The sequence below is a fragment of the Vipera berus genome, assembly GCF_964194415.1.
Source record: "Vipera berus genome assembly, chromosome: Z".
NCBI classification, from domain to species: Eukaryota; Metazoa; Chordata; class Lepidosauria; order Squamata; family Viperidae; genus Vipera; species Vipera berus.
The window spans coordinates 90,010,081-90,027,319 of NC_138205.1; the positions used below are offsets into that span (position 1 = coordinate 90,010,081).

At 35.8% G+C, this 17,239-nt stretch overlaps 1 protein-coding gene across 1 annotated transcript in view; it reads left to right on the plus strand.

Moving 5' to 3' along the window:
• Nucleotides 1–17,239, plus strand: part of RFTN1 (raftlin, lipid raft linker 1) — a 116,949-nt gene that overhangs the window by 56,647 nt on the left and 43,063 nt on the right. The window contains exons 5-6 of the mRNA XM_081345669.1: nucleotides 6,408–6,738; nucleotides 14,214–14,417. Coding sequence (XP_081201795.1) covers nucleotides 6,408–6,738; nucleotides 14,214–14,417 — 535 coding nt within the window. The remainder of the gene's footprint in view (nucleotides 1–6,407; nucleotides 6,739–14,213; nucleotides 14,418–17,239) is intronic.

A 17,239-nucleotide genomic window follows, 5' to 3' on the forward strand; every position in this document is an offset into this window, starting at 1 on the left:
ACGAGAAGCTCATGGTCTCAGCCACAGTCAGCTCCTGGTCTTGTTTTTATTGACTGTGCATAGAGTGCATAGAGTTTCTCCATCTTTGGCTGTATAGCACATATCCGATTTCTGTGTTGACCATCTGGTGATGTCCATGTGTAGAGCCGTCTCTTGGGTTGTTGAAAAAAAGTGTTTGCTATGACCATTGTATTCTCTTGACAAAATTCTATCAGCCTGTGCCCTGCTTCATTTTGTACTCCAAGGCCAAACTTGCCTGTTATTCCGGTTATCTTTTGGCTTCCTACTTTAGCATTCCAATCCCTCATGATGATAAGGACATCATTTTTTGGTGTTAGTTCTATAAGGTGCTGTAGGGCTTCATAGAACCGGTCAATTTCATCCTCTTCAGCACTGGTGGTTGGGGCATAGATTTGGACTACTGTGATATTGAATGGTTTGCCTTGGATTCGAACTGAGATCATTCTGTCATTTTGGGGATTGTATCCCAGTATTGCTTTCCCTACTCTTTTATTGACTATGAAGGCTACTCCATTTTTTCTGAGGGATTCTTCCCGCAGTAGTATACCTGATGGTCATCTGAATTAAATTCACACATTCCTGTCCATTTTAGTTCGCTGATTCCTAAGATGTCGATGTTCAGTCTTGTCATCTTTTGTTTGACCATGTCCGGCTTGCCTTGATTCATGGATCTTACATTTAAATCTTTCCATTATTGCTGTTATTGAATCTACTCTGTTTGTTGCTATCAGTTGCTGGTTCTGTTTCCTTCCAGCTTTGCCAGCTTTATGGATTTATCGAAAGTGCACAATAGGCTGATAATTTGCACCTGGTTATGTGAGTGTAAACATTGGATTAATTTAATCATTGATCTATTTGTATATTTTCTTGCTCCCCATTGCTTTTCTCCAACATCACAGTTCAAAAGCATAAAAATGCTTTTGTATCTGCTTCTATCTTTTGCATTAAGGGAAAATCTAATTTTATAATACAGACAAATGGTATTTGAGTATTTTTTCTAAGGTTTACATTGCTGTTCTACATGTGCTAGTCTGTATTTCTTGACTGAGGTTCTTTTACAGAATAGATTATCAGCATTTCATAGGTTATTGATGTTTCTTACTCCAGTTTTAAAGTCATGCTTATCTTCTTTCAATCCAGCATTCCTCAATAAAATTCAGCTTATAAATAAGGCCAGATTATACAGTTTTGTTTCATTCCTTTATTAACCTATGATGTAAATATGTGACCTCAACATGTTCCATCTGTACTGTAGCTTCTTGTCATGTATAAATTTTGCATTAAGATGATGATGATAAACAATAATAAAGTAATATTAGTGTGAAATACATTTAACCAGTGCTTTTTTTGTAAAAAAAAAAAAAAGATGCCGGAACTCACACAGGTCATACAACCCACCAAGGTTTACCTTTGTAGTTGGAAAAAAAAACCCTTCCGTTTTTAGTGTATCTAAAAGACTAGGATTTTGTTCAAGGTAAGTTTATAGTATACAATACATGATAGATTTGGAGATCTCAGAAATTAGTAGATTAGCCTAGTTTGCATATTGGCCTGAATAGTTCGTTGTTTAACTTTGGTTTATTGAATATACCAAATACTAGAAGTAACTGCTAGATGGATGGCAGACTCTAACCACTCTCCCCCCGCCCCCCAGCTCTCTGCTCTCCACCAATCCACTTTTTGGTTATCATAGTGATGCATTATTCTTGTTATGTACCTTTGTCATTGTTTATTTTATTGTTGTTATTTTACTTCTGTTTGCACACTTTTCATCTTTTTATTATTGAAAACTGCCTAAAGTAACCCCATGGCAAGATAGACAGCAAATAAATTTATAAATAAGTAAGAAAGTAAGTAAACCATATTTGGCAAATGTATGCAATCAACTACTAGACCATAATTAGTGGTATCTGTCCAATACATTAAGCTAATATAAAACTACATACTTGCTTAGCACAATGCATTAACTCATCTGTTAATTATCTCTCAGAATGATAGACTGAACATTATTATTTGTAAGACCATTACTTGCTATATCTATATCTTATTAGGCTAAATATCCATCAGATTTCATGGGACAGCAAGATATGAAGTCTTAGATATCCATCTGCGTTCTCTTAACTTTTTCTGAAACCATTCCCATAGTCGCAAAAAAGAGTGAGACCATAGTCTCTTTTTCTAAAACTCCTTCTGATTTCTGTTTCATTAAATTTGATAAAGCATTCAGTTATAAAATTACTGCAGATATTTTTATCATTAAATCCGAAGTAATATGTTTACCCCTATTACTATGTTAATATTGTTTTAAGACAGCATGACTGATATTTACTTGCTTTTTAAAAAAAGAACAGAAACCAAGCATATCCATAATAGAAATATTGTTGCCTTACATTTTTACTGTAAACTGGTAGGTCATTGTTATTCTTTTTTACAGATAGGATATTAGAGACCTGATTATTTTCCCATAAGAAGGTAATGATGTGAGTCAGTGCTTTATTCTTATTGTACAAATAAGGAATTCAGGCTGAAAAATTTAATACTAGCATTTTGCTGAGCTGGCAGTTTGAGTTATGTTACATCAAAGTACATAGATTTTGTCTATTCTCTCTTCTGTACCAAGCTAAGTCTGTGGTAATATTTTTTTAAAGAATATTTTTGGAAAACACACTAATACTTATGCCTGTTGCTCAATAATTACTTAGTGTTGGGAAGAGTGGTGGTTGACTAAAATATGCCACAATCTAGTTTGTTTTGTATTCAAAGATGCAATCGACTCTCTGGTTAACCATAAATAAGAAAACAAAATAGTTCAACTTTAGTAAAGCAGAAAAGGAAGGGAAATAGTAAGCTTTCCCCCAAAATTCTGTAAAATTTTCGGTGGTGCATTTTCTGTAGCTTTGGGAAATATTCATTTATAGCAATCCTTCATTACACTAAGTTGCTTTTTGTACTCACTGAAATTATTTGAATCAATGTGTATACATGATAACTATGCTTAATATTTAAATTTTATTTACATTAGAGGCAGAAGAAACAAGGTATTTGGAAGAAGATAGTACATCTGTACACTGATTCCATGTTACAAAAAGAAAACATATTTACATTGCTTTTGTTTGAGGTTTAGCTTTCTCATGCTGTTATATTTATCCCTTAGAATTTCAAAAGAATGTAGAAATAATCACTGCCATATCTGACATTCTAACTGACACATAAAACAACACAATTTTGCATTTTTTCAAGCCTGAAAAATATGCCAAAAGTTCAGCTTCTCATCTAAGTGAAGAGTGGATTTCATGATGGTGATATTGGAGGAGAAGGAAAAGGAGAAAAAGGAAAAGGAAGATCAAAAGAGAATTTAACATACCCTTTGACTTTTAGATAGTCACAAGCACATTAACAGCAAACAAGATAAAATTTAGAGTAGTACAGATCTCAGAAAACAAAAGGATCTTCCTTAGAAAAATATATAGAAAAGTAAGACTCTGAAAAAGAGATGATGCTGGTTTGATGTCTTTATAAATTCTCATATAAACAGACTCCAAGTTGCATAAAATGAGCAAATGGCTGAGATTGTATAAAAATAAAAACCACCAAGGACATAAATTAGATTGAAATACACTCAGGAAAAGAAATTAAGGACAGTTCTTAGCTAGCCTTTTATTTTTCCTCTAGAGAATAGCCTAGTCTTGGAACAGATTCTGCCTCTATGCCAATTTGTTAACATACAGAATCATTCCTGGAAATTCCACATTTATTGACTGATTAATCAATATGGCCATAAAACTTAAAAACTGACACTGGGTAGCTTCTAATTACCCAAACAAAAATGAAGTAAACGATTTGAATTAAAACAATACACTATGCTTTATCTGAGGCTGTGGAAAGATGTTATACAGTATTTCTGTACCCCAGCTTCTATTTGTATTTTGAAACTACAAAAAACATAGAGATCTTTGGCCTTTGTGAGCTGTTGGATGTATCTATCCCTTATGAAGATGTAGAATAGATTCTGTCTCCGAGATGTGTTCTCATGAGTGTGCTTTTGAGTCAGTGTTCACTCCAGATGACTACCTGGACTAGTCTTGGCAAGATTTTGAAAGTGGTTTTCCATTGCCTGCTTCCTAGGACTGAGAAAGAGTGACTGGGCCAAGATAACTTATATGGCACTGGGCCCAAGGTAGGACAAGAACTCATTATCTCCTAGTTTGTAACCTGGTTCCTGAACCACTACATCAAGCTTGTTTTCTCTGTCTGAAATGAGGGAATGTGCATTGGAATAGATGACAGTGAATGGGTAGTAAGAACTTATGTGTCCACCTACTATATACTATTTTCACCATTAAAAGGAAGGGGTTGCCACTAAGAAAAAGGAGTCAAGCTATTCTCCAAAGCACCTAAAGGCAGGAAAAGAAGCAATGGATGGAAACTAATCAAGCAGAGAAACGACCTAGAACTAAAAGAAATTTCCTGACAGTTAGAACAATTAATCAGTGGAACAACTTGCCTCCAGAAGTTGTGAATGCTCCAACACTGATTGGACAACTATTTGAAATGGTAGAGAGTTTTCTGCCTAAGCGTGGAGTTGAACTAGAAGACCTCCAAGGTCCCTTCCAACTCTTTTATTCTATTCTATTCTATTCTATTCTATTCTATTCTATTCTATTCTATTCTATTCTATTCTATTCTATTCTATTCTATTCTATTCTATTCTATTCTATTCTATTCTATTCTAATCATCTAAATGCATTTCTTGCCTTATTCTCTACAATATCTTGTGATAATCAGATCTCTTTCTTATAATTATCCAATTGTAGCCAAACCCACAGATTTTATAAATGTATTTCAGTACCGTTCAAAATGATTTCCAGATGAAATTTCTCATTGTTTTTCTATTATGCTACACACTGAGTCAGCATTTTTATTCTAGCACACACCATGCACCAAAGTCTTTTTCCTGAATCTGATCTCTGATATCAGAGACCTCAATAATCTTTTAGATTATTGTTCAAATTTCCCCCCAGCCTATATTACTATTCTATACTTGCATATAGATTGAACTGCATTTTCAATTTTAACTGCCATTTCTTTTTTCTTTTCCAAGCTTTTCATTTTCCTACCTGTTGCTATGATGTTTTCTCTGTATTTCTGCATCCACACAAAAATACAAAGATAAGTGCCACTATGATGCTGTTCCTGTAAAATACATTGATAATTAAGAAACATGCTCCTAGTCAGCAATTTTAGTTGAAAGAAATGTAAATAATTTCAGAAGTTTATAGTAGTAAGATTTTTTCTCTCTTTTGCTGGCAATGTTTAGAGATCATTTTTCTCATTTAGTAAAATATGTTTGTTTGTTTTTTTGTTTGTTTATTTATTTACTATTTTATTTAATACTTTATATTGAGATACAGAACAAAGCCCCTGACTCTTGAGAAATCATTTTTATCAAACTCACACCTAATAGGGTTACTAAAGTTATTTGATCATCCAATGACTTTATTTGCTAGTTAGTTTATTTAATTTAAAAAACCTGCATCATATGTTAAGTCAGCTGCCCAAATTGCAACCAACATTACGCAGGGTAAATTAAACCCAGACTCAGTTATTGGGAAGTGTGAGGGTAAACATTGAATTCATTCATTCAGAAGAAAAGATGTACTAGAGGAGAAATAAAAAAGAATGGTAGCATATTTATGAATTTCTGAGTTAGTAAATTTTCACTAAATGGAGTTTTATGAAGTGTAATTTTTTGATATTTTATAAAATAGGTATTGTTGCTGAAGGAATACTGCTGTACCTTTGTTTTCACTCACACATTCGTCTTTTCACCTAGCTCTCCCACATCCTGTACATAACTTCCCTATATACTACTTATATAATGCCTCACAATCACATCTCTTTTCTGAGTTTTTTATAGTTATTTTCTGCATAGTTGTGGTTTGTAGTTCTGCTTTCAGTGCTGCTGTAACATTTTCAGCAGTGCTAACATTTTCTCTCAGTGTCTTCTGATTTTCTATTAAAAATTAAATTATAAACCAATACAAAATTGAAGCAGTGCAGTCTTGGAGTTTAAGAAAAAAGTTCATTCTAATATAAGTAAGAACCATATAAACTTTTAGATTTTGGAGACTATTTACCTAATATAACATATATTATGAATTCAGTGCCTGATGATGGCAAAGTACCTAAAAATCTAAGAATTTTCTCTTATATTAGGGATCTTTTTATTTTTAAAGAAAAAAATGCTAATAGACTTCTTGGATTGTAGTATACCAGTCTAATGGGGCATTTTATGTACTAGAGAAAAATCCAACCATAAAATCCAACCATAAAATGTCCTCAAGGACATTTTATAAATTAAAATATTATCTCTCCTGATTTTATAGATTCAAGATGCTGCAAGTCGGGGCTTGAAATTTGTTGGGATAGTACCTCAGCATGTTTCCCAAATGAACTCCAAGAGTAGTAGTGCTGTAATATCTATCAGCAACAGCTCCAGAGAATTAAAAGATGACAAGAATCCATTAGATATTCCTGAAGATTGTGCTTCATTAAATCTTGAAAAAGGAAATGGCATTGATGTATGCAAAGTCCCAGCAGGAGAAGAAGAAGGTAGTAACCAGCAGGTGAACCCTAGTGAAGATCTAGGAGGTGAACAGGCGGTCACTGAGCATCTTAGCTTGAGCTCTCCTGGAGAACTTGGAGGGCAGCTTCACGGTGAGTATGCAGATTCTTCCTTAAGACTATTGAGAGTAGGTTGGGGTTATGGTCTTGACTTGCTGTTTCATAAATGTAATATTTTCAAGGAATGAAAAATACATGTTGCCATTCATTTTGTACTAATGATGATATTATTTTCTATATAACGGGTGATAAGCATAAATGTACTTTGGTACAAACAGAACATAAGAAATATATACGGTAATTACTGGTCTGTTTTGCTCAAAAATAAGCTAACATTTGTTTAAGATAAGTTATTTTTTTTACATTTGAATTTATGTATTAGATTCCCTTACTAAGAGAAATGTTTAGCGATATATATTGCAATATTATTGCAATTATTTCTGTCTTTTTCTTTGAAGGCTTAAGACATGTGTATATGAGATTCTCCCCTAATTTTGTTCCCACAAAATCAACTCTGAAGAGAGTTGAACGGAGAAAGACTGGCTGGCCCAAAGTCACCTATTAAACTCTGCTCAAATACGATCTCTGAGACTAAATCCTTACTTGCTTACAATGCCAGGAAAATCAAACTTGACTAAAGCTGGAAAATAGTTTACAAATACTTGCTTTTTCTGTGATTGGTGTTTAGTTTTAACTTGGATTTTGACTTGTTTCTGTGCCCTCTCCAAGGTTGTTATTAATCCCAGACAAAAGGAGGATAGCTATAAAAGGAAGCAGCTCTTAGATAAAATGTTCTTTTTTTGGTGTTTCTTCCACCTTTCTTATCTTTCCAGCGCTATCCTTTTCTCTCCTTAAAGAAACACAAAAATGTTGGAGGAGGACTGAATCACGTGTTAGAGCAATAATAATTACAAAGTACTTCTGGAAGGTGGAATATATGAGAAAACAATTCAGAATAATCCTGTTTTGAATTTTTTTTGGTGTAAGAAGAGTCAGAAAGAAACTTCTGATAGATTTTTAGTATTCTGCTATTACAAGTTACAACAATAAAGTAGTATTTATTGAATTTTGTGCCTGTTTCCTAATCTTACTTTGAAGGGCTAATTACTATATTCAATTTTCTTTCCTCTTCTAGAGTTCCTCCCTATAGCAGAATGAACTATGCATTATTCTTGACAAAAAACCCTATAAGTTTCATTTATGCAGAATATCATATCTAAAGCACGGCTTTTGTTGCCTTCTCATCAGTTAAAGTATCAGTATCTATTTTTATGGATAACCCTTCAGGAAACATGGGTTATGTCAGCTAGGCTAGGGATTTCCAGCCTTTATGGGCCAGTGGATGCATTAATCTGTGCCATGAATAGGATCATAAAATGGCTTCTATGAAGTGTATATGCTTGCTCACAAAATGTCTGCAATAGGGATGATGGCCAATCAGAAAATTTAGTATGTAACAAAAATATCTGTTTTATATAAAAGAAATTTGCTGGTCGTAAAAGCAAGTTACTGGCACAGGAACAAGAACTTAAGGCAGACTGTGACCTTGAAATGTCACAAACAAATCAAAATGCTTATTTCTTTGGAGGAGAATTAATAACGCTAAATTAACGCTAAAGCAAATTCTTGCAGCAGTCATGCCGTGAAACTAAGATTGGGGAACACATTTAGATTCTTATCTTGTGATTCTAGGATTTTCAAGTTATTAAAGTAGTGTAGTTCTTCATTTATTTATTTTTTAAAAAGCTTAGCATATAGCAAATATATTTAGTGACTGTTGGTATTATCTCAGTATTTTATTAACTTTCAAAACATCAGTTTGAAATTCTACTGTATATTGTCTTTCTGATGATATCACTACTACATAGCCATACCTGTGGAATTGAAAGGCTACAAAATAATCAGAAAAAGAAAAAGAATGAAGAAAGAAAAACTATAATATTTAGTAACAGAATGGTTACTTTCCTTTGTCCCAGATGTATATCCACACTTTATAAAAATACAGATTCTCCAGCCAAAGAACTTATATCCAATCCCCTTCCTACAAACACAGTTTGCTAAAATAATAACAAAAAACTTAAAATGTTACTCTGAGATAGAGGCAGAACAGTCCATAAATCAGGACTTAAGGGCTCCCCTGGGTCTTAACCAGTGCTAAGGTCCACTCTCCCAAAGTAGGTGGAGTTAAATCCATTTTTTCCAGTTTTATTATTATTTGGTGCTTTTATGATAATTCAGCTTTTTTAAAAATTGCAAGTTTATTATTCATCAGTAAAGGGTGTAATGTCAATGAAATTCACTGCCATCACTCCACCTAGTGATGGAAAATGCTCACACATCTTTGGGAAAGAGCATTCTGAAAGAAGCTAAAATTGATTGGAATAAAAAATATAGTAATAGGTAAATCAACACAAGAAAAGAGCAGAAGAAGCATTGAGATTCATTTGGAGAAAGCTACTGCACTTGGTAGACTTATTTAGGGGAATTGGTTAAGATTGGGTAGGGTCTGACATGTAACCAGATGGAAATAATTAGCATACATAAGAGGAAAGACAAATTAAAAGGATTAGATTTGCTACCATTGATTTTTGTATGTGTGTTACTTCACTTTTCTCCTTGCCAGTTTCTGCCAGATTCAGATTTATTTCCATTTACTTCTTCTTGACTGAAGATGGTGCACAAATCAGAGTTGTCTACGTCTCCTAAATAAAGGAAACAAATTTTGAAAACTGCAGTATATATGGAGTCACAAGGACATTAGACTAGCTCAAATGTTGAACACTGATAATTTGTAGATAATAATATTTGCAATTATGCAGATTAATAAAGTTTTACTTTTCATCATAAAGTAAATATTTAGACTCCATTTTTATTCAGACTTGTTTGGCCTGGCAGCATAATTACTTGAAAGAAAGAACCAAATTAGTAATATTCTTGTGTCAAAAATTTAAAACAGGTTCCCTGTAATTGTCATGTTTTATTTTTATCCTCCTCAGAGCTCTTACAAATTCTCTCTCTCTGTGTACATGGCATAGAATCTGCTGTTCTAGAAAGTATGCATTCTGGAATCTCTTTAGCGGATTTGATACTCTTCTTACAATCTCCTTAAATCATCAAATAAGCATTATCTTTTCCCCTCTAGGAATTTTTGTTTTTGTTTTTGTTGTTGTTGAAAATTGCCAATATCAGGCCACACTTCTAAATTACTCTTTGTGTTTAGAACTGCTGTTTAAAAGTTGAATTAGATCCCAAAGATATCTAATTAAATCAGAGTATTGTCATATAATACCTTTTACTAATTTTCATTATTGCCAAAACAATAGATACACAGCTTTACAGACTTAAATTAAATAATTCCTTCTGAAGAGTTAAACATTTAATAAACATAAACATAATAAACATTTAATAAAACTATTGATGTTTGGTAATCATACTGATTAGCCGAGGAGTTTAGCTATCATCTGACGGACAAAATCGCTCAGATTCGAGCTGGTTTGGATTCTGACTGGGCAGAGACTGACGGGGAGGAATCGAGCGGTCTAGAGAATGTTACCTGGAGTGAATTCGATCCTGTGACCCCAGATGAGGTGGACAGGATCATGAGGAGACTGAGTTCCGCCACGTGTTTATTGGACCCGTGCCCTTCCTGGCTGGTATATGCAGCCCGGGAGGAGACACGAGGCTGGTTCCAGGCAGTAATAACTGCTTCTTTGAGGGAGGGTACCTTCCCTGCCGCCTTGAAGGAGGCGGTGGTGAGACCCCTCCTCAAGAAGCCTGCCCTGGACCCGGCTATTTTGAACAACTATCGTCCAGTCTCCAACCTTCGCTTTCTTGCGAAGGTGGTTGAGAGCGTGGTGGCACTTCAGCTCCCTCTGTTCCTGGAGGAAACTGATTATCTGGACCCATACCAATCGGGCTTCAGGACCGGGTACAGCACGGAGACGGCATTGGTTGCGCTGGTGAATGATCTCTGCCGGGCTCGGGACAGGGGTTGTTCCTCTGTCCTAGTCCTATTAGACCTCTCAGCGGCTTTTGATACCATTAACCATGGTATCCTACTGCGGTGTCTCAGGGGGTTGGGAGTGGGGGGCACTGTTTTACAGTGGTTCTCCTACCTCCTGGGCCGCTTGCAGTCGGTGTTGACGGGAGGGCAGAGGTCCGCCCCGAGGCCTCTCGTTTGTGGAGTTCCTCAGGGGTCGGTCCTCCCCTCTTGTTCAACATCTATATGAAGCTGCTGGGTGAGCTCATTCGTGGTTTCGGGGTGGGGTATCATCAGTATGCTGATGATACCCAGCTTTTTCTTTCCACCCTGAACCAACCCAGTGATGCCGTCGACGTGATGTCCCATTGCCTGGAGGCAGTCCGGGTTTGGATGGGGAGAAACAGGCTTCGTCTCAATCCTGCCAAGACTGAGTGGCTGTGCATACCGGCATCTCAGACTAACCAATCTTTTCCATCGTTAACTATGGGGGGGTGAGGTGTTACCCCCCGTTGATAGGGCCCGCAACCTGGGCGTCCTCCTGGATTCACGGCTCAGTTTGGAAGATCATATAGGAGCCGTGGCCAGGGGGGCTTTTGCCCAGGTTCGCCTGGTGCGCCAGTTACGGCCCTATCTGGACCGAGATACCCTACGCACAGTCACCCATGCGCTCGTGACCTCCCGGCTAGACTACTGCAATGCTCTCTACATGGGGCTGCCCCTGAGGACCACTCGGAGACTTCAGCTGGTGCAGAATGCAGCCGTGCAAGTTGTGATGGGAGTCTCCCGATACTCCCATGTAACACCTCTTCTCCACGAGCTGCATTGGCTTCCGGTTGCCCTCCGGGTGAGATTCAAGGTGCTGGTGATGACCTATAAAGCCCTAAATGGCATGGGCCCAGATTATCTAAGGGAGCACCTACTGCCAGCGTCAATTTCCCATCGTCCTGTGCGCTCCCACAAGGAGGGCCTCCTCAGGGTACCACCGGTCAGGGATTGCCGACGGGCGATCCCCAGGGTGAGGGCGTTCTCTGTGGGCACGCCTGCCCTATGGAATCAACTGCCAACGGAACTCCGGACTGCCCCCGACCTTTGTTCATTTCGCCGGGACCTAAAAACCTGGCTCTTTGAGCTATCTGGTCTGAACTGAGGGGTTTAATGTTTTTAAATTGTGATTTTAATTTTTGCGGCTAGACTTAATTTAATTTAATTTTAATTTTATATTGTATTGTTTTTAAATTTTGCCTTGTAAACCGCCTTGAGTCCTTTGGGAGTAGGGTGGTATATAAACCGAATTAATAAATAAATAAAATAAATAATTTGAAAGTATACTCACCTGTCCAGGAAAGAAAGGTAACTAGTTGTTTGGGTACCTTCTGGCATTAACAAGAACAACTTCCCTATTGTCTTCCGATACATAGGCATTTTGCGCACAACTGTAGCCATCTTATGAACAGACAAGCATCCCATTCTCATAGTAAAATGTGAAAAGATTCAAATTACACTGTCAAAATTCAAATAAATAAATAAATAAATAAATAAATAAATAAATAAATAAAAATAAATAAATAAAAAATAAATAAATAAATCCATCTGCTCAGAATAGTTACCTATTCTTGTTTAAAGGAAAGGACAACTCAGTAAAGTAAGCAATTATAAGTAGAATAAATAATTTCAAATAGTTCAGTAATGTTACAGTAGCTGTATTCAAAAAGAATATACCAGAAAAAAATTATGAAGATTCTTGTGGTTATGCAACAGAAACATGGAGATGCAAACTAGACAGAGAGCAGCTCACTTTAAACGTTCTATTGACAGAAATATAGCTGTAACTGTATATAGAGAAACAGAGTGCTATTATTCCTACCTAGTTTATCAAAGTGTTGAGGAAAAGGTTAGAAGAAAAAAGCTGTTCTAAGTAAGCAAGGTCCCTTTATGATTAAAAACAATATAAAACAGTATTTTTTAGAAATTTTCCCAAGCATGAGGATAGTGAGGAGGCTGACAGAACAGCCTTCCCTAGTGAGATGTCTTCTACCATAGCTAGATGTTCTTCATAGTTAACATATCTGAAGGGGCTAATTTGGAGAAAGCTGCCACAGTATATGACCTTACCCTGTACAATATTCCATTAAAAAGTATAGCTGGTAAGAACTTATTATTATTTTGATCCTTAAAGTGGGGCTCAAATATTGTCTATATTCTGCAGTTTGAAAGAACATTCAGAGTGCTAAAAATGGGACAAGTGGAAAAGAATTTTTTTTTAACATTGTCATAATAACTAATGACAAGGGGGAAAATGTGCAGCAATTTTCCCAGAGGAAGAGAATGAACACTTTTCAAGCAGCCCCAGAATGTCTCATTTTTTTAATTATGAAAAACAAAAAGCATTATTTGTGTTATATCTACCAGTTTAAACATACTATTCAGGCAATATATAAAACACCACTTAACCATAAACAATAGGCTGGGAACTGCTGCATTGGGAAAAAATAACAAAATAAGTTATAGTTAATATAGCATTGCAGTGATTTACTTAAAGGAAAACAGGTACTTGATAAATTGTGATTTTCTGTACGCCAGACTTTTCATGCATTAAGAAAATGAAAGAAAAGCCAAGAATGGAAATTCCTAGATTTAAAGGAAGTAACTTTGCTTGCTTTTTCTGGATAATAATTCTGTATAGCGCTAGGAGGTCATGAAATCAAAATAAAGCAGCAACAAGTATTACTACTATCATAGCAGAAGTTTCTTTCATTGCAAAGATTTCTGAATGTTGAGAAATGTGCCCTAAGCCTAAGGCACCATTTGTTACTCTAAAACAGGACTATGTGTGGCAGGTATTTAATATTCAAAGTTTTATATCGTATTTTATCTTTATATTAAATTTTATTATTTATTCATATTTTCAATGTGATATACAACCACGATTTTTAGTAGGGTTCCTCAAATTTCACGATTACCAAAATTTGTATATTGCCCTCTCCCCTGGTGTTGCAAAATATTTTAAATTTTCAAGGGAAATACAGCTGGATTTGACCTCTGTCAGCTACTGCTCAAACTATTATTCAAATTAGTTCACAGGTACAGTTAGGGGTATTGTGAAAATATTTTTGAGATATTAGAGGCAATGTGTACCAAGACAGTTTTGCAACTTATGCTGTAATGTATCAACTCTTTTTACTCCTTCTGACATATAAAATAGTTTCCTACTTTATTTTATTTATGCAGTTATAGGTGGCAAGATATGATCATCAGACCAATGTTTTAATCTAAGTATGTTAACTATATAGAAATCAATGCTACATATTTATATTAACTACATTATGCAGATCATTATGTATAATTATTAAATAATTATGTTTGTATTAATTATCTAAAACTTTCAATTTCACATGAGAAAACTCAAGTTGTGCTTGTTAAATTTGTTATTATATTTCCTATAATATAATACAGTTTCCCAACGATGTTCTCCAGTTGTATAGGAATCATGCCCCAGGACTTTAGATCCTAGCACATCTGGAAAAAGATAATGCATCATATTTGCTAGTCCTACAATTATTATTTCTACTCTTATATTTTTGTATAGAAACTGAGATCTTGGCACTCTTCAACCAGCCAAAGGCCTTGCAGACATCCAGTCAATACTATACTGTAACTGTACCTGTAAGAATAATCAACAATGGAAAAAGCATTTGTGCCTTAGAAGCCAATTGGCTTGAGCACATGACAGAGCACTTCCGGAGAGGGAGTACATTGGTACATGGCATCTTCAGTCTTGGAATGATAAATGGTAAGAATTTTTTCTTCAGCTACTTGCCTTAATCTCCTTAAATGACTTAATCTGTGCCTTGCTTTCTTGCTTCAGTTTCAATTTCAACCTTTTTAATAGACTGAAATTATTAATGTTTTTTTAAAAAATTGTCCTTATTGCCCTTTGAAATTACATGCTGTTCTGAGTATGAATTATTGCAGTCAGGCAAGAACAATCTTTGAAGAAGCAGCACCTTTATAAGCTGCTCATTTAAATTTCTGTAAAACGTGCTATTTTGTGGAACAGTGCTAAATGGGAATGGTCTATTTAAAATTTAATAAAAAGCAAGTCATGTAAATGTTTCAATTCAAAGCCTATGAGATGTGTCTGAGAGAAAATGGACAGATTTAAAATCAGAAGGCATCTAGGTTCACTTTAGTGGGGGTCAGTTAAAGTGCTAACAGGCTACATACAAAGAACTGGGCATTCCTATGTATTAATGATAAATTACTGTGTGAGATAGGCAGATAACCATAACTATTACAGGTAGAACAACAATGTATCAAGCAATTGGAATAAATATTTACAGATCATTCATAGTTCAAATTTATCTTTCTCTTGTGCTAACCACATTCAGAAGAATGATTTTCATTCCTATCCATCAGCGAGTATGTTTAAAAGAAAACAGAAAAGGTTAATCAGTGAACCTGTTTATTATAAAAAGCAGGGATGGCCACAATTCCATCCAGCAACCAATAGGAATGCACACATTGCCTACTTCAGATTAAAGAACAACGGAGAAACGAGTGGTGCAAATTAGAAAACATTACATTGGTAGTATTGTAGCAAAACACATTTACTGGCTGCTTCTGGGCTAGGATTGGGGTGAGCTAAGGGTGGCATTGTCCATTCATGCCCTTTCAGGTGACTGGCTAAATAATAAATATTGAAACTTTTTTTCTTACATTCAGTCATGTAAAATTCTTGGAGATTGCAAAGACAGTACCTTCAGTTTTCATGGCAAGGCTTTTCAGAAGTGGTTTGTCATTGCCTCCTTCCTAGAATTGAAAGTAATTGGCCCTAGGCCATACAGATGTCTTTATGCCCAAAGAGGAAATAGAATATATGGTTCCTATACCAAACTGGCTTTGCTTGCCTACAATTAACAAGTTGTGTAGAAGATTTTGTCACTTGTACTAGTTTTTCCATTCCACCTAATATTTTTTTTAAAAAACACACAGATAGTCCTCAACTTATGACCACTACTAAGCCCAAAATTTCTGTTGCTAAGCAAAACAGTCGTTAAGTGAATTTTGGTCCTTTATTACCTTTTTGCCATAATTGTTAAGTGAATCATTGCAGTTGTTAAGTTAGTAATGCAGTTGCTACATATATCTGGCTTCCTCATTGACTTTGTTTGTCAGAAGATTACAAATAGATACCCAGTATATGCTGCAATTGTTTTTTTATTTTATAGATAGATAGATAGATAGATAGATAGATAGATAGATAGATAGATGATAGATAGATAGATAGATAGATAGATAGATAGATAGATAGATAGATAGATAGAGTGAGTCCTTTCGGTCCTTTCGTCGTGACCTAAAGACGTATCTTTTCCAACTGGCCGACCTGGACTGAGGATGGGGTTTTTTAATATTGTTTTAATTTTATTGGTTTTAGTAATTAATTATGGGGCTTTGTGATTTAATTCTTTTTTAATATTTGTATTACTGTTTTTTATAGCTGTTTTATTGTTGTGAGCTGCCCTGAGTCCTTCGGGAGATAGGGCGGCATATAAATCCCATAAATAAATAAATAGATATAGATATACAGAGATAGAGATAGATATCTATATCTATCTATCTATCTATCTATCTATCTATCTATCTATCTATCTATCTATCTAGTTGCTGTTGTTGTTAGCTGCGGTCATGTCTGACCCATCGCGACCCCATGGACAATGTTCCTCCAGGCCTTCCTGTCCTCTACCATCTTCTGGAGTCAATTTAAGCTCACGCCTACTGCTTCAGTGACTCCATCCAGCCACCTCATTCTCTGCCGTCCCCTTCTTCTATTGCCCTCGATCTTTCCCAGCATCAGGCTCTTCACCAGTGAGTCCTTCCTTCTCATTAGGTGGCCAAAGTATTTGAGTTTCAACTTCAGGATCTGGCCTTCTAAAGAGCAGTCAGGGTTGATCTCCTCTAGGACTGACCGGTTTGATCGCCTTGCAGTCCAAGGGACTTGCAGGAGTCTTCTCCAGTACCATAGTTCAAAGGCCTCAATTCTTTGGCGCTCAGCCTTTCTTATGGTCCAACTTTCATTGCCATACATTGCAACTGGGAAGACCATAGCCTTGACTATACGCACTTTTGTTGACAGGGTGATGTCTCTGCTTTTAGTGTGCTATCTAGATTTGCCATTGCTTTCCTCCCCAGGAGCAAGCGTCTTTTAATTTCTTGGCTACAGTCCCCAACTGCAGTGATCTTGGAACCCAGGAAAAAATATATATGTTGCAACTGTTGTAAGTGTGAAAAATTGTCATAAGTCTTTTTTTTCAGTGCCGTGTAACTGAGTAGTCACTAAACAAACTTGTAAGTCAAGGATTGCCTGTACACATACCAATATAGGCCAGCATTTACACCACTACACTAACTGGCTCTCTGTGGACACGATTCTATGCTATGCTATGCTGTGCGATATAAATACCATCAAAATTATTGGTAGCTAGAACATCCACATATTTTGCAACCTGTTGCATGACTGCTCTTGCTGAGTATTATTAAACCAGCTTTTTAGTTAATACCAAAGCTGATACATAATCAAGTTAAAAGTAACTTTGGGGTTTAATTTCCCATTAG